An 18,293-nucleotide genomic window follows, 5' to 3' on the forward strand; every position below is an offset into this window, starting at 1 on the left:
TCATGATCCTGAGACCAAAAGCCGCACGCTCTTCCAACAGAGCCAGCCAGGAGCCCTGCCTTCATGATTCTTTACACTAACAGATGAACTTTTAAATGTAACTGAAAATGTCATTGTGAAATGTGGACAATAATCACGTTTCTAAAGACCAAGGTAAGAAAGGTAATATCAGTGAATGTCTGCCTTCTGGAGACTGAATAAAGCCCTACCGGTCTGAAGCGGGCGCTCCGGCAAGCTGTGTACGAACACCTCCTGAGGTCTCCAGCGCCCGCCACGGCGCTCCGCTCACCCTTCCCGGGCGAGAATGAATGAGCCAGCAGCCACCGACAATCCAGATTCTCCCACAGGGGAGGAACGCGGCCTACTTCCTGCCACTGTAATTTTTTAATAAGTTCAAACAAGCTCAACTGAGGTAAGGACAAGACCCGCATCCTGGGAACCTCGGAGGAACTTGGACGAGCACTTGCTGTCTATCAAATTGCTAACTCCCTCCAGAAACCGTCGGGGCGGAGATGCTGCAACGGAGAAGCGTTATTACATGTCGCCTCACGTCAGCCTAAGAGACGGACAGGAAATAGAACACAACCGATGTGTCAAGTCCAAAGTTAAAAGTTTCTCAAGTGGGCAGTCCTATGGTACAATTTCTACATTCCTACGGTGTTCAACGGCCGCTAACGTTATTCCATCAAAGCAAAACATTTTAAAAAGTAAGTAAAATAATAAAGAAAAGAGAGTCCTCATAAAATAAAACTTTTACAACAGTGATTACAGAACGTGGACTTTTAATGAATTTCATACTGGCAATGAAGACAGTCAACACTTAAAAACAATTACATCAACACAATAAAAAAACACTTGCTTCTACACAACACTTATAAAAGCATACTTTAAAGAAATTCGGTTTTCACAGATTTAAAAGGAATAAGTGATGTAAATAGGATTCTTCAAATTCCAAAATATGTACAGAATTTTTGTCTCTCCAGAAACCGATGCGCAGTGGTTGAGAAAGAGTGTTTTGTCCAACAATATAGATCTTATGAAATTCTCTATCAATACACATTTTCCAATAACCACACATTTCCTTCCTTTATTAAATGAAATCCTGGACATGTGAGCACACAGGACAAAACCACTCTCATTTCCAAACACACTGCAGATGAGATCACATGTGGCTGACCACATGACTTAGTTCAGCCACACAGGTGCATACATGCACACACTCACATTCACACCCACACACACACGCATTCATGCACACACGTGCACACCCTATCCCAAATCTCAGTGACTCGGAAAACACCACCACTGAGTCCCCAGCAGCAGCTGAAGGGAACTGCGTCCGAGGACGACACGGCAGTTGGCGGGAGGGCGTCCTACTCCTGAGAGCCCACGCCAACAGCAGGGGGCCCGTGCCCTCGTGGAGCCTGGTGAGGGGGAGGCGGCCGGCCCCTCCTGCCAGCGAGAAGGTGAGCAGCTGCCAGACGCGGAGGGCACTAGTCCGTGGAGAACTAAATAGCCACCAGATATGTTGAATTAAAAGCTCCAAATTTTTTAGTCTGGCAGAGATCTGGTTCTTAAGTTTGATTTCACTGTGTCTGTACACATTTTTCAATGTTCCTAACGATTCTAAAACACCCTGACATTCAAATTAAAACACACAGGAGCCCAAGAGTGTGGACGCACAGCTTAGCATCCCAAGGTCAATAGCGCTCTGCCGCCAGGGGCATGGCGTGCTCAGGTCGGCAGAGGCTGGACGCGGACGCTCCGGCCCAAGTTCTCCGGAGTGGGGCGGGGAGGTGCCAGGCTTTGGGAAGAAAGCCATTCTGAAGCACCGGTCGTCTGTCCTGTAGTCGGCAGCCTCAGCTCTAACTACGTCCTGACAGGTTTCCCCTGACCCTTCTTCCCTTTCAGACGTAAGTCATTTCAGAATCATTCCAGGTAATTCAGGGCTGAAGCGCCTAGGATGAGCCGCCGCACACGGGACCTGAGCCAAAGGAGCCTCGAGAGAGACGGGTTCACGCAGGACCGAGGGCGACCCGCACACTCTGCTGGCACCCCTCGCCAAACGGCACTCCACCGTGGTCACCACTAGGAGGCAGGGAACACCCGTGATCACGGTCATCGTCACCCTCTGAGCCTCTCCAAGTGGACACATTCGAAGTACTAAAAAGAGGAGGGCAGTACACGGAGATGGCTCTTGATCAAAACTGCAACTGAGCAGGAAACATGAACTCACAAACACCAAACCACAGTAACTCCAAAGAAGGCAAGAGTGACAGGCTCGCCCAGGCAGTGGGAGGACTGGCGCGGAGAGGGGCCCCAGCGGCCGAAACAGGAGCATCTTGTACCCTGTGCAACATGGTTTCCGCTACCACCTTGCCGGCTAATGGGAGAGCTTTCGTCCTCAGGATACGTTTGCTATGATGGTCTTTCTTGCCCTCTGGACTGAGTGCGGCATTCCAGCTATAAGTGAAAAGTGCTGTAGCTAGGCAACAGTGAGACCCCCACATCTTCCAAACACACGGATTTTGAGGTAGTACTCATTTATTTGCATTGTTGGCTCTCAAACACCACTGAGGAAGTGAACCCACTTAGAAATACGCAAACCGAAGTGTAGAAAATAAATAAGGTTTTGTTTTCAGGTAGCAGGCAGGGCCTTCTTTAAAAGCTCAAGTCACATTCACTGGATAAGTCATTTGAAACTTCTAAAAACTGTTTATAAGCATAGCCATAAACTAAAGTGCTTTAAATTTTGCTTAATATCTGAAATCAGTGATTAGAATCATCCTATTTTTGAATTTGCTAATATGAGACCTTAGGAGATTGAAATGATTTTCTATAAAAAGAGCAGAAACGTTCTGTTTTCAAAAAAACTTTCCAAATGTTACAAAATCGGCATTCTATTTTTGTGAACTTCTCAATTCCAGGTTGATTTTACACAACTATACCAGAATACAGAGTTGAACTGAGTTACAGCACAGCACATGCTAAACCCTCAGACAGAAGTAAACATGAAATCTCCCATCACGCCTGCCGATCGCCAGCCAACGCAGATGTCGCTCCATGACCTTCCCGGTACAAGGTAGATCTGTATGACGACTCCAGTAACGCCACAGACTGCTTACGCCTCACAGTAAGTCCTCGGGTTCACACTGAACTCACGCAAACGTAATGCCCTCGTGTCATCCGTCAGACGCCAGGAACTCACAACACACGACGTGCTACAGGGCAGGGGGCTTCATGTCCACGGACCAGAGGGTGCCAACACACACACAGGACGAAAATAAGACATGTGACCACACATTTTGCTGTACATTTCATGCAAGCTCGATACAATGGGAAAAGAACATACAAACCACCCTTTCCAGGGTGCAACTCTCACAGAAAGGGCTTGACGAGTATGAGAAAAGCGGCACCAGTCCACAGGTCCACGGTGAACAACGCAGCTAAGGACGCCGGCGACCTTATTTCTCTTGTAACAGCGCAGGGATGTTGATGTTCCAGCCAATGGCTTGCCTGTCAAACCCGCAGGTGAACAGATTGCACATGGGGTGGTCCTCGCTCCACGCCGAGCAGCACACCATTCTTCTGTGGCCCTATTTCCAATCACACAAACCAGAATTAGTGTATTACTCCCGAGGCACACGTGCTATAAACCCTCAGCCAAATTCACCACCACACCACTCAACGTGACTGAACTGGAAGAAAAAACTCAACAGGCAGCATCCGACGGAATGAACCAATGTGCCGTCGCGGAACGGGGACAGGGAGTGACGTCAGAACACAACGGAGTCAGTGAGACTCAGACCTAAAGCGTGCTGGGACTCCTTAGAGGACAGAGACTCTGCTCAGGAGAACAAGGATAAACGATGCGTCTGAAGTTTCTTAACGGGGCCAGATGAAATCTGGGAGCACATTAAATGAAACTCATTTAAAGACTGCAAAGACCATTTTAACAAACAGCTGCCTCAGGTATGAGGGACCCAGGAAGATGTACTTGGTACCAATAAGACACACGACGACACAAAGTTCCCTCCGCGAAACCTTCAAGTGTGAACAGCGCTATCCACACGCGAGACACACGGCAGGCCCCAGAGTAAAGGCACCGCAGGCACAAGTGCACACGACAAAGGGCTCCGAGGCCACCTCCACCCCCCCCCCGTCTTCGTTAAAAGCCGAAGGAGAAGAGCGCGCTCGCACCCGTGAAGCGGCAGGAACCCCAGAGTCCGCGCAGGAACCGGCGGACGATGCCCCGTCAGCTCGAGGCATTAGTGCAGAAAGCCTGAGAGCAGGGGCTTAGTGAGGGGCGCGGGGACGAGACCCCCACGGCGCCCAGAACAACGGTGTGCACGAGCCGCTCGCCCATGACAGGGTCGGAAGCCAACTCGGGTTTCGAGCCCGGCCTCCCGTCCCCCGCAGGACGCCTGAGCGCACACGGACACGCGTGGGGCATGCGTTCCCAGAGGCTCTGTGGGCACGTGTGTTGTGGAAACGCCCCGCGCCCGCCCGGCATCACAGTTCAGTGCTGCACGCCCATCCCGGGACACCGTGTCCTCGCCGTGAGCCCCGCACGCCGCACGTGGAGCCCCTCCTCGGGCCGCCCAGCGCTCCCGCGCTCACCTCGCCAGAACCGCACTTGTGGGAAACGCCCCCCACGCTCTGCCCAAAGTAAGACAAGTCTACACCGCTGGCCACCTTCCCTCTCACTTCCCAGTAAGGGCTGCTGCTTTCTCTTCGTAAAATCCATCAGCTGAAGGAGGCCGGGAGAGCGAGGCCGGGAGAGCGAGCCCGCAGCTCTCCGCTGGGGAAGCACATTCGTGTATCCGAAGAGGCCTGTACAGCTCGGAGCGACCGGAAATGTCACTCGCTAATCTTAAAAAACAGCTCCGTTTAACACGCCGCCTTAAAAGGGAATAAATCCAAGCACAACCAATTCTACGGCTGCAACAAGGCTGAAACCACCTCCCCGGAATTAGTGCCCCAGCACCTCGAGAACTCCTGCTTCCTTGCAGAGGACCTCGCCAGAGAGTGAAGTCACACGCTCACAGCACCGTGCTGTGTTTCAGGGACAGCCCTCACGGGCCGCACAGCAACATTGGGCACACACGGGCACAGCAGGAGGAAAAGCCACCATGCGAGCGACACTGCGTGGGCAGCACCAGGGACCCTGGGAAGGCACCGTGCGTGAAAAACGCCCTTTGTGAGCGCGTGTGAAGGTCTTATCAGGTCCTCTAAGTCCTGAGCACTTTTCGATCACATATACTCAGAAGTTCGATAACCCACTTCAACAATCCGCATCCTAGCCCTGAAAGGGGGGAGCAGACCAAACGGTCCTGTCTTCAGGGCACAGGCCTCCCAAGAAGCTGGCGCCACTCAGAAGGAAGGTGCTGCCCCGCTGACAGCAGAGCCCCCCACGGTCGTCCCGAGCGCACCGTCACACAAGCGCTCCTGAAGCTTCAACCCGCGCACGGCCGGCCTGAGGGTCGCACACCATCCGTGAGGCCGTGCGCCGAAAGGAGACATGCATCCACTCCAAGGTGGGCAGAGCCGCGCTGTCGGGCACCAGGGGGGACAGACATGCCAACTGCAGGCTCAGGGGACGCACGAAGGTCCTGGCTCGCCCACACAGCGGTGTGTCACGATGACATACAGAAAACATGAGAGGAAGAAAGGAGAGGGGCCGGGGTGGGGTCACTTAAGCCCTGAGCCTGCAAAGACACTGCTCAGTTGGGGGAGGGGACCTCCATTCCCCACGGAAGGAGCCCGTCACGTCACACTCTCAGCCTCTCCCCTGACTTCGAACTGCCCAGGAACTGTCCATGCGCAGAGGCCCAGGGGGCCCTCAGAGACCCCCAGCAGCAGGTGCATGCGAGCCGGGGCTACGGCGCCAGCCAGTGCTCAGCACAGGGCGACGCCACTCCGTGCTCCTCGTCTAATGCCTTCCTGGCCGCACACTTTCACCTGCTAAGATCCGTCTGCTTCCCAACGTGGAAACCACTACCACACGTGCCCACAGCTCCGCAAACCAGAGCGTGAGGTGCGGAGTGCACGACCTCATGGACGTTTGTAAAACACCGGACTCTCTCAGCTGAGGTCTTGGGAAACAGTTTCAACTTTAAATTTTATGAGCTCTAAACACAGACCAAGTATTTCCAATGAAAACCTAGCACGCAACAACAACAGGAACACAAGAATGCAAAAACTCTAATACTGTTATACTGATTAGAATTAAAATCGTATGATCTCAATCATATGTGCATAAATTAAATGTACTATTAAAACGAGTTTCTCCTGTCTTAGACAACTGAACGATGTGGGGCTCACAGCCTACTCCTGTCAGTGGTGACCTGGGACGCAGACTCCAAGCTGACCCCACAGCTCTGTGTGTGCCCGCGGAGCAGGAGCGCAGTTACCTGCCGGCTGCTGCGGGGGAGCCGCGCCAGCCTCACCCCTGACAGGTCGAACAGTCTCACTTGCCGGTTGTCGTGCGGCAGGGCGATGATTTTTTGGCTGACACACACATTGATCCTGCGAGGAAGAGATAAAAGTGCGTTACGTGCGAAGTGGGGACAGCGCGCGAGTCTGAGTTGACAGGGCATGACGCAGTAGGAGCCTCCACACCATTCCCCTTTCCCAGCAAAACACGCGAGCGAACCGCAGATGTCAGCCGTCAGCGGCGTCAGGGCAGAGCCCGCATTCCTCATGCTCCCGGCGACTCAGACGCTGCCCTACGGGCGGCCCACTCTTAGCCCACGAAGCTCACTGCACCAGCCTGATTTTATACGTAAGTTTCAGCAAAAAGGAGAAACTAAATGTGCAGCAGAGGATCAATAAAAAATCTTACCCCCCCAAACTCACTCCCCCAGAAGCCTCTGATGCTTCTCCAAGGGTCTACTAAAGGCTGACCTTACGTGAACAGGACACCGCATTATAATTCACCCTTTCAAGACACACAAACAGCTCTCTTCACCTGTTGATAGCAGAGTCTGTGCGAATCGTCGCAATGGGAGACCTCATATTCCTCAAATCCCAGACCTTCACGGTGCGGTCATCACTGCCCGAAACGACGTTATCTCCCACGGTGAACACGGCGGAGGTCACAGTGCTGCAAGTCAAGAGCACAGGTTCAGAAAGTCTCGGGAAGTTCAGAAGACAGACACAAGTCCTCTCCACCTGCGGAATGAGCACAGGTCCCGCTGCCAGAGACCCTGGCGAGGCAAGAGGGCGGCACCTGCACACGCGGAAGCGGACAGTTGTCTCTGCCAACTGCTCCTCCGGCCGAAAGCCCTCTGTAAGTATGCACGTGTGCACACCCAACTTCTCCGCAGACGAGGAAACTAGTCCGCTGTAATCTGTTCTGCCTTCTCAGGCAATGGAGCGAAGAGAAGCTACCGGAAGACACAGATTACACAGAACCTGCCAGACGTCTATACATGCTCATGCCGATGCCAGAAAATTCAGGAAAAAATTCATGCCAACTTTGTTTAACCAGAATACTGGAGAAAAACTTACTCCTTTAACTCAACCACCACCACCACCACCACTGGCTTAAAAGTGTGCCAAGAGGTCTCTTGGTGGCTCAGCTGGTTGAACGTCCAACTCTTGGTCTCAGTTCAGATCGTGATCTCGGGGTTGTGGGATCCAGCCCACATCATGCTCTGTGTGAGATTCTTTCTCTCCCTCTGCTCCTCCCCCACTTACACACGTGCCCTCTCTCCCAAAATAAATAAATCAATCCTAAAAAAAAACAAAACAAAAAACCCAAAAAGTGTGAAGAACTTAAATAGACCTTTCTCCAAAGAGTATTTATGAATGCCCAAAAAGCCCATGAAAAGACACTCAACATTACTAATCAACAAGGAAATGCAAACCTAAAGCACTGGATCCCACCGCACACCCACAAAAAGGCCTGTCACCAAGGGAAAAACCAGAACCCGGGTGCCTGGGTGGCTCAGTCGTTGGGATCCTGCCTTCAGGTCAGGTCAGAATCCCCTCAATCCTGGATGGAGCCCTGCGCGGGGCTCCCCGCTGGCAGGGAATGTGCTCTCCATCTCCCATTCCCTCTGCCTGTGCTCCCTTTCTCACTGTCAAATAAATAAATAAAATCTTAAAAAAAAAAAAAAAAAAAAAAAGAACACAAGCATTGGTGAGGACGTGAAGAAAGGGGAACCTCCTGCTCTGCTGCTGGGAATGCAAGCTGGGGCCGGCCCTCTGGAAACCAGTACGGAGCGTCCACAGAACGTTAAAACCAGAGCCGCCCTACGGCCCAGCAATCGCACGACGGGGCGCACATCCCGCAGAAGGGGCGTCAGCACCCGGAAGGCTCTGCGCGCCCGTGCTCCCGGCGGCTCTGCTCACGGGAGCCCAGACCGGGGACCACCCCCGCGGCTGTCCGCGGACGCGCGGATGAAGACGTGACTTATACATAAACAAGGGGATTTTCTTCAGCCACAGAAAAGGAAGAAATCCTGACATTTGTCTCAACGGAGACAAATGTGAAGGACACAGAGACCCGAGGGGAACCCATGGGTGACGCACAGAGAACGAGGAGGGGAGGCAAAGCTGGGCAAACTTCGACGTGACGACCCCCACCGCCCCCCGTGAATCCCCGGCTCCAAAGGCCGAGAGCGGCGTCAGGGCCGGCCTGGAGACGGGCGCGCCGTGCCGGGCGCAGAGGCCAGCACAAGCCCGAGGACTTCAACTACGGACAGGGCCGTGCAGACGCCCGGGCCTTCCCCGCGGACTCGCGTCCTCAGGGGGTTGTGAACGCTCTGCTGAACTCCGCAACAGACCGCCTCACCTTATGTTAATGAAAAGCTGAAAGACATTAGGTTTTTAATAAATCACGATCCTGACAGGTATTGTAGGGCATCAAAGGGAGAAGCTGGCGAGGGGCAATCGCTCCAAAGGCGCCCTCAGACTCGGGTCCCACGGGGAGGCGGCTGCGCCACGGCGGCTCACCGGAAAGCCTCAGACTCAGCCCGACCGCGGCCGCCTCATCCATCTTGTCGCCGAGCGCAGCCGAGCGTGTGCTTTCAGCTGACAGCGCGGCACCTTCTCGCCGCACACCACCGCCCGATCTGGAACATTCCGCTCCCTCCGTGGGCCTCCGCCAACGGAGAGACTGTAACGCTGGCCTCCTCATTAGGACGAACAGCTGTCTTCCCAGTCACGCAGAGACTCGAAACTGCTTTGCATAACAATCTGCCGGAATTTCACAGCTCAGAAGAAACCGGTTGCGGGAGATGCCCAAGCAGGGCGCTTTCTGGGCCCCGCAGCAGAGACGGCCCGCAGAGCTCCCCGGTCCTCAGTTTCCAGATGTCGCTCCCCACGAACAAGCCCTGCGTTCGCACTCGAAGAACAGAGCGGCGAAGCAAGCCCTCCGGACAGAGTCGACCCGGCAGCACCTTCCCCCGCACCGCACACACACCCCAGCCCCTCGGAAAACCGTATCCAGGAGGTCAGTGCGGCCCGTCGATCCAGCAAGGACACGGCCACGTTCACAGAGAAGACCACGTTCAGCACGTCTGTGGCCCACCCCTGCCAGCGCGACCCACGGAGCAGGGTTCTCGGACCAGCAGGCCAGGCGCATCTGCGCGGAAGACACGGGTGGGGACCACATCAGGGTAGGACGTCGTCACAGGACCCACTCCTCTCCGGCCACCACTCCCCAGTGCACGTCATCAGCTACAGTAATAACTGCCGAGACACGTCTCCAGGCAGCAGCACACACACGGAGGGTCCCGGAGAGCGCACTCGCCCTGGCCCTGCCGCCCTGTGTGGCTCCCAGGGCGCAGACAGAGCACAGGCGCCTGCATCTTCAGATCCTGGCGCCTAGAGGAGAAAACGAAAACTTCCCCAAATGAAACACGTTTCTGAAATCTGCTCAACGGCTACTCTCACGAAAGCAGGGCGTAAGATAAAAACATTCAAACAAGTCACACAGGGTTCCCGTCCCCCACGACGGGCAGGACCTGCTCTGTGTGAGCACGCGCCACCCCGACGAAGGTCCAGGGCAGACATCCCGGTGGGGCGGCGACACTCGTCGCCCTCACGGCCCACGTGCAGTTCTCGGCAGCAGTGCGTGCGACAGGCTGCGGGGAAGACCTGTGCCGAGGCTTCAGAGAAGCTTCTGCCATTACCAAGGTCCCCACGCCCCAGAGACAGCTCCGGATGGCTTCAGGAACGTGTCGAACAACACGTAGTTAACCTGGCTCCATCCTTGGCATTTTATTAACTGAATTAAAAGGGTCATTCAAAAAGGATAGTTCCACACGACCTGACTTAAAAGGGAGACAGAAAAGTTAAACTTAGTAAGATTCACAGGGTAACTTCATACTCCTAGTCTCAAGGGTCAAGGCTCTGACTTCCCTTTTGTGAAGTCTGGTCGTGTTTCACTCTTCCTCCTTTTCTTCCCTTTCCCTCAAAGACTTCGTTCATCCGTCTGACTCAGAGAGAACAAGCAGGGCACGGCAGGCAGACGCAGACGGAGAGGCAGAAGCAGCAGGCTCCCCACTGCGCAGAGAGCCTGGCGCACAGCTCCACCCCAGGCTCCTGAGATCATGACCTGAGCCGAAGGCAGACACCCGATGGACTGAGCCTCTTTCACTCTCCTTAAACAGTGTTAACAGCCAAAAGTAAGTTTCAAATATTTGTAATTATATCAACAGCTGTGGCAAAATTTAAATTAGGTAAGGAGTAAGTTCCCCCAGGTTTTACTAGGCTAACTGTTCATTCCCTTGGTTTCTGGATATAACTTCGCTGGTCACATGCTAATCAATTCACAGCCAATGCCCCGATATCACTGTCACGCGACTCTGTGTATAAAAACTAGGAAATGAATAATTTAAAAGGATTCATTTATTTTAAATCTTCCAAAAGGAATAATTTGGCATTAGCTTTGAAAGTAACAGGATATACAGAAACCCTATTCACCAGAATAATCAGGAAAATTAAAGTCGGAAATGTATTATGAGCCATAAGATTTTTACTCTCAAACACATGACCTAAGCCAAAAACCACATCAAAGAAAGATCCCCGGTGCTTTCCTGAAGACACCCCAGACCACAGTGAGCCCAACCGTGGGTCTGCGGCGACCACACATATGGGAAGGCCCCTCTTCTTCACCAGTTACCAGAGAGGGTAGCCTGGATGTCCCTCACACCGCATGGGGGAAATGTCCCCTAAACACTGGACTGCCGGTGCCCAGGGGCCCTCGTGGCCCAAGGACTGCGCACAAGTATGCTTCCGATCTGGGAGTGTCAGCACGTCCGGGCGAAGTGGTGCGGGCCACGCGGAGGATGACGTGTGGGACATGCAGGTACGTGCACACGGATGTGCACACTCAGGGACGCCGGCTGCATGGGACATGTGTGCCCACGTGTGTGAAACAGCCAGAACCACACTCACGCCAACACAGAAGGGGCTGCTACCCCAGCCTCTCTAACAGGTGTCCTTTAACCAGACTTCTGACTTACGCACTGAAGGAGCCTGAAGGGGCAGGAAACGGCACCAGGGAGCACCCACAGCTCCGACACCCAGCACGGACAGCGAGGGGAAACCCCGGCCAGGCTGAAAGGCCAGAGTCAGCCACTGTCACAAGCTCCCAACTCCCTGCACCTCCCTAGTCACGTAGCGCGGAGTCCAGACTCTCCGGGTTAAGTACCCGCTCTCCGCGCCATGGGCTCTGCAGCGAGAACGGACGCGCAGCCCAGCAGTGCCGGGACCGAGCACCAACGTGCGGCTCGTGTGCGGCTCCAGAGCACGCAGGAGGCTGCAGAGAGCATCCAAAGTCCCTCTCTGTACACACATGACCTGAAAATAGTCTTTTTAAAAAGTTCTGGTCCTTGAGGGATCTTGGAGAACGCCCTCGGAGGAGCCTCTGAGGCCTGATGGCAAACGGAGCATCACTTGGCTCCGGCAGCAGCACCTGCCCCTGCGGCTCCCGCGGCACGGCCGGGCGCTGGCAGGCGCAGCTGCTGAGCGGCCGCTGTGAGGCCCACCCGGGCCAGGCATGTGCAGCCAGGGGGCCGCGCACAGGCCACGAGCACTGCCTCGTCTAGAAGCAAGCTCTGCCTCCCTCCCCACGCCGTTCGCTGCTCACCGCAGCTGGGCCTTCCGCCCACCCCGGCAGGCGGGTCCACACACGTGTCGGGTCCGTCTAGCGAGCAGGCACCGGCGCGGGGAAGAGGTGCTCACGCTGTGTGAACAGCTGGACGTTCTTCAGGCCCCCTCGGGGCGCTCATCTCCTGAAGCCCGTACTTTTATTAGTTCCCGTTAGCCCTTCTGAAATGGGAAAGTTTGGAAGAATAAATATTAAGTCCCTCTTACTTTTCAAAACTGTAGGCTGAATCGGAAGCAACTTTCAAATGTACCATGAGGGGCCTGTTAAGTGGGATCCTGAGTCCCCAGAACCCAGGCTAGAGGCCGGAGGAGCAGGTGCCGACCCAGGGCGGCCACGGGATCTCTGTGGGGACTCGGCGACGCCGGGAAACGGCCGCAGTTACAGGAAAACCACAGCCTGGGCTGCGAACGGGAGGTGCGGAGCCGCCCCCAGCAAGTCCAGCTGCCGGCCACGCTGCCGGCCACGCTCGGCACCCCCCCCCACGGCGCCACGACGACGCAGGCGCTAAAACACAAAGGACACGTCCAAAAACACGACAGAACACGGCCACTGGGTCAGCAAGTACTGGGCAGCCTCAGTCTCTCCCGACCTCAGCTTCGCGTAACCATCAACCAACCAGGACTTCCAGGACTCGCTCATCTTCTCGAAATCACTGTCAAACCGTCTAAGTAAAACGAAGGCGATTCCAGACTCTCCAGCACCTGGCAGGGAGCGTAAACGTGCAAGGTGGTTGGGCTCCATCAGCGTCCAGCTGCTGTGGGCCGCGACAGGCCCTCCTTCCTCCACGGCCCCTCCTACCCCAGGGGCCCTTCTGGAGCTGTCCCGTCCCGGAAAGAAACCACAGTACAACCCGCCTCCTCCTCGTCCTCACAGACAAGGGCTCCCAGGCCATCGCCAAGAAGAACGGACTTATCAACCAAACGCAGTCCGCCGAAACCCAGCGCCCAGGGTGGGGGCCCCACCAGCAGACAGCCCCGGACACCCCCACCGAGGGCCTGCACACCACCGGAGTCGCTGGCCGAGCACAGAACTCGACACTTAGCAGCCAAGTGTGCAGTTAAACAGTCGTGCTGCCGAAATGCTTTCTCTTCTAAAGCATGAAGACAACTGCTCATGGCAGGACGAAAAATTCAAAGCTATTTTCACCTCATACAAACATGGCCTAGAATCTGGTATTCGGTACTAAAGATCTTCCCCAGTATTTGGAAACAAAAGCATACAAAAATGTTTTCGCTTTAAAGCAACCATTATCATTTTTCATGTGACTTTTTTTTAAATTTTGTTTGGTTAGATGTGGGATTTTATCTTCTTTAGGAGACAACGCTACATTTCACATCTGGGGGATAAAGTTATAATCACATGGGAAGATGAAAGCAAAACAGGAAAAAACAACTTCGCGTTCTCAGATATTTCGCCCATGTTGAGCCAATTTCCCGGTTTCTTCACTGCCAGAGCTTATTTGCACTTATGGATCCTGTCAGCTGGGCACAGACTGAAGTCATTGGCCACCCACAGAGGAAGCTTAATGACCAGTGACTGCCTCGACTGTCAGTCCCTTTTTATAGCAACTGGAACAAAACAAAACGAGAACGAAGAAGGGAGCCTCCGCCAAGACATGCAGAGACGCGGCGGGGCCGGGAGGGAGGCGGCCGGGGCCTGCGGTCAGAGGGCGCTCCCCACAGGCAGCGCTCACGCCCCTTCCAAGGACAGTCAGCGGCCGAACCTTCAGGGGAGCTCCAGAACCATCCACGCCGCCTGCAGAACGTCTGTGCGCGCACGGCCCACAGGCCAGAGTCCGGCCGGGGTCGGCGGGACGCCCCACCCCGCAGAGCACACACCTGCGGACGAGGAGGGAAGGGCCCGCTGTCACTCACGGCACGAGACTGAACTGCATCGTCGGGGGACACACACGAACATGGAAGGGTTTAGCTGATTTCAGATGAAAAGCACTGGACTTCAGTTCAGCTCCTGAAGAAGACGGAAACACATAAAAACACACGGCCGGACGTTCCAAAACACTTCCGTTCACCATTTCTATTCTTTCCAAGGGCAGCACACACAACAATTTCTCGGTCCTGCTATTGGGAAGAGCACCTGTAGCACAAAAAGCATCTAAAATCCACCGTCACGGGACTCGGAGCAGCCCTCCGGCAGCGAGGCCCCGAGTCCCAGCCACACAGCTGCCCCAAGCAGACCCCATCCTGGTAGCCTTCCCACTGTGGCGAAGAGCTTTCCCAACACAGAGCGAACCCTAACGGCACACATCAGGAAGGAAAACCATTATTTGTCCTCCTGAGTGGTTCCCATGAGAACTTTAAACAGAGCTTATGTCGAGCAGAAATCACAGCAGCTCAAACTTCAAGGGGCCCCACATGGCTACAGTTTCTACCCCACAGTGAGGCGCGACATCTCAAACTCTTCTTTTGCTAAAAAGCACAGAATCCACAGAGCAGCACAAGGGTAACAGACAACATGAACAGGAAAAAGTCTCTCTCCCAGATCCTGGAAAAATCAAATTATAAAACTAAGTCAATAATCTTGAAACCTATAACAGTTACCTTCTGCCTTAAGAAAACCCAACATACAGGGCATCCGGGTGGCTCAGCTGGTGAAGCATCTGCCCTCGGCTAGGTCAGGATCCCAGGGTCCCGGATGGAGCCTGCACCCGGCTCCCTGCTCAGCGGGGAGTCAGCTTCTCCCTCTGCCCCTCCCCTCTCCTGCACTCTCCTTTCAAATAAATCTTTAAAAAAAAGAAAAGAAAACCCAACATACAGAAATCCAAAACTGGACAAATAAGCGAATTACTCATATTACAAAACAACAGACTCTAACAGAACTTTACTTAAGAATATATGATTAGTTCCTATAGACCAAAATATGCCCTAAGATAGTAAGTTTTGCATAGTGTGTCCCACATCACATCAAAACCAAACAAATACGTGGTCACGTAGTTTTAAGAAACGCTGCCTCTGCTACAGCCATGATCCACGAAAGGACCACCACGCCTACAACTCTTCAGGTGACACCAGGTAAGGACCAGAAACGCCCTCATCGGAGCTGTGCTTTTCATGTTCGGGAAAGAAACGGGCCAAAACAATTCAAGAAAAGCACCCTGGAAAACCAAGAGTTACCCCCCCCGACCAGGAGACCGCTCTGGAGAGAACCGCGTGACTTATTTCCTACGGTGGTGGGCACTGCCGGATATCGGGAAGGCGGCCTTGGGTCCGTGACGACAGCTGTGGCCAGTGGGAAGGAACGGGTGCAGCGGGGACATCCGTTCAGAGGGACCAGAGGTCTGAGGGGAGGCAGGAGACCCAGTATGCTCGAGGAGCGGTACTCAGAACATCCCAGGTGAGCGGCTACACTGAACACAGTCAAACTCAGCCGCTCCCATGCACGTAGCTGGGACTCGGGCTCCCGTGTTTGGGGGACAGCACGTCCCTGCGTGGGCACACGCTGGTATCCCTGCACCAGTACCGTATTCCATAGGATTTGTTTGTCCTATGGGCTCAAACCAAGAGAAGCCACACCAGAGACAAGGAAGCAACAGGTACGAAGAAGAGGCTCACCTAGAAGCCCCATCCGTGTCTCACCTCCTGCTTTTCCAAACTGCGACGTCTGCAGGCGCTGAGGACGTCGAACACAGGAAGGCGTCCAGCAGGGCTCACACGGGCTGCGGCCCCGCCTGCTGCCCCCACAGTGTGGGGTCTCACCAGGCAGGGGCCTCTCCACACCGCAGGAGCAGAGGCTCCCACCTGCATGTGCCCACGACCGAGGGAACGGAGCAGAGGCTCGGGCCGCAGCACTGCCAACAAGCCCCCCAGGCCAGGCCAATTCCCAAGGGCTTAAGAGAAGGTAAAACTTCCCCGTCTCTGACCCTTACCAAAGGGAGAACGCTTTCTTATCTCTGTGACCCAGGTCAACCAATGTGCTCGCTGTGCGCACTCGGGCAGGAGAGCGAGAGCAGCGCTCGTATCCATCTCCTCTGTCTGCCCAACAGCCCACGTCCTCAGCTACGCGGAACGGAAGCACCGCCTATCTTGGGGGACGCGGGTGCGAGGCCCAGGGACAGACACAGGTCCACCCCGATCCCGTGAGAAGAACAAGCCTTCACAACCAACTACGTTCCTTGCAAGTACCCCTCTCCAACAACAGACCCACCAGCTGCAGAACCACACCCAAACCACACAGACACGCCAAGCCTGACGCCTGCTGCCCTCCGCCCTTCCACTGCACTTACGCTTGAAACTCTTCCAGACAAAGCCCCAGGGAGAAGCCAAGCCCAGGCTCAGCGCAGGGCCGTGCGTGCGGGGGGCCCGGCTCACCGTGCACACCAGTGCCGGCACAGGGCTCCTCCTGTCCTCCAGGCCCAGAGCAACCACATCCTACAGGCAGGTGAAGGGCAGCTGCTCCTGGCACCCCCGATCCCACTGCTGCCCACTCCGTGTCATCCCGGTGAGGCTGACTGGAAGCCGTCCCCTCCATGGTCCAGAGCACAGCCCACGGGACCAAGACCCGCAATAGCAGGGGCACGGCAAGAGCTGCCCTGAGGCCAGGCGGCAGCACCGCCCTAAACCAGGGAGAGCCAGCCACCTTCCGTCCTGGGGCTATGGTAACTCCAATTGGTGGCCACAACTCCCCGTCAGTTAACTGTGGCAGCTCTTAGAACACAGAGGTGTCACCCACCGACACCACCGCACACCTCAGGTGCAAGACACCACTTTTTCTCCAATCTCGAGCTTCTTAAAAATTTCTGTCCACGTTTCCTTGTGAACATTTCAGAAATTCTGAACATTAAACTGTAGTATTCTAATGTTAACACATAAAACAGACTTAATTACTGCATCATACGAAAAAATGAAGAAAATCCATATTCTCAAGCAGCCAAACAAGCAAGTGTTCATTAAGAAGTGTTTACTGAGCATGCGGGAGCTTTTCTGGACGTGCAGAAGCTCCAGCTGGACGTACACGGCCAGAGAGGAACAGGCACGGTCCAGTCCAGGGGACAGCGTGCAGGGGCTGCGGTGGCATGGGGCACAGGTGACAAGACACAGTCAGGAGTCCTGCTCGTGGAGTGGATGGGGCACAGCGGGGAACTGGGGACATCTGAGGGATGAGTAACTGGAAAGAGGTTCGCGTCATTTACCAGGAATGGTCAGACCAGGAGAAAAGTTTTTGGAAGGAAATAAGAATTCCGTTAAGACATGGTTATGGGGACGCCTGGGTGGCTCAGTTGGTTAAGCAACTGCCTTCGACTCAGGTCATGATCCCAGCGTCCTGGGATCGAGTCCCACATCGGGCTCCTTGCTCAGCGGGGAGCCTGCTTCTCCCTCTGCCTCTGCCTGCCTCTCTGTCTGCTTGCTCTCTCCCCCCCTCTCTCTGATAAATAAATAAAATCTTTAAAAAAAAAAAAAAAAAGACATGGTTATGCCTGAGCTGCCCAACAGATGCCAAGCAGGGAGAGGCACTACAAGAGGAGGGCCGGCGCGTGGGCACGTGTGTGAGAATGTATGTGTGAGAGTGTGTGCACGTGAATGTGTGCGTGTGAGTTCAAGTATGTGAGAGCCATGCATGTGTGTCTGTGGGGGTGAGTTAGTGGGTGGTGTGTGTGCATGTGTTCCTGTAAGTGTGCGCGTGTGCATCTGTGTCTATGGCTGTGTGTGTGTATGTGTGTGTGTACGTGCACATGCGTCCATGTCTCCTCCCAGCTCTGCTCGGGCCCTCGCCGCAGAGGACGTGCATGCCGCCAGCCCTAGAGCATTTCCCCACCCCCCGCCCCCGTTCTACCCGCATCCAGTTCTTTGTGGGAATTCCAGTGACTCTGTCTTCTAAATTCTTACAAATATACAAACGGAGCTAAATGTTTAGGAAAAGAGCAGCCATTTTGGAAGACAGTGGAGCTGTAAATTAAGATAAGAATTAAGTTTTAACATCCACCCCCAAAACCTTTTTCACGAAAAAAGAAAGATCTCTAAATGACTGTGACTCACTCCGTATGGCCCTGGAAGACATTCACGGAGTGGATTGAAGGGTCCCTGAAATCCCAAAGACGGAAAGTCGTGTCCCGGGAGGAGGTCACCACAAGCCGCTGGGTGGGGTGTGTGCAACAGTGCGTTAGCTCCTGGTCATGCCCTACAACCAAAGACGACAAAAATGCAAGATCACCCAC

General features: G+C 54.5%; 1 protein-coding gene across 6 annotated transcripts in view; it reads right to left on the minus strand.

Moving 5' to 3' along the window:
• Positions 1-765: 765 nt before the first annotated feature.
• Positions 766-18,293, minus strand: part of WDR37 (WD repeat domain 37) — a 50,485-nt gene continuing 32,957 nt past the window's right edge. For 4 of the 6 annotated variants that reach the window (XM_045072370.1, XM_045072371.1, XM_045072369.1 and 1 more), the window contains exons 11-14: positions 18,115-18,256; positions 6,971-7,105; positions 6,414-6,528; positions 3,304-3,596 (exon numbers count right to left, since the gene is read on the minus strand). In XM_045072370.1, the coding sequence (XP_044928305.1) occupies positions 3,465-3,596; positions 6,414-6,528; positions 6,971-7,105; positions 18,115-18,256 (524 nt within the window). In that variant the 3' untranslated portion in view covers positions 3,304-3,464. Of the gene's footprint in view, positions 3,597-6,413; positions 6,529-6,970; positions 7,106-18,114; positions 18,257-18,293 lie in introns of all 6 variants that reach the window. The other 2 variants (XM_045072373.1, XM_045072372.1) reach the window with 2 other exon arrangements.

This window comes from Mustela putorius, unplaced genomic scaffold (genome assembly GCF_011764305.1).
Source record: "Mustela putorius furo isolate JIRA1106 unplaced genomic scaffold, ASM1176430v1.1 tig00004033_pilon_pilon_pilon, whole genome shotgun sequence".
Classification (NCBI taxonomy): domain Eukaryota; kingdom Metazoa; phylum Chordata; class Mammalia; order Carnivora; family Mustelidae; genus Mustela; species Mustela putorius.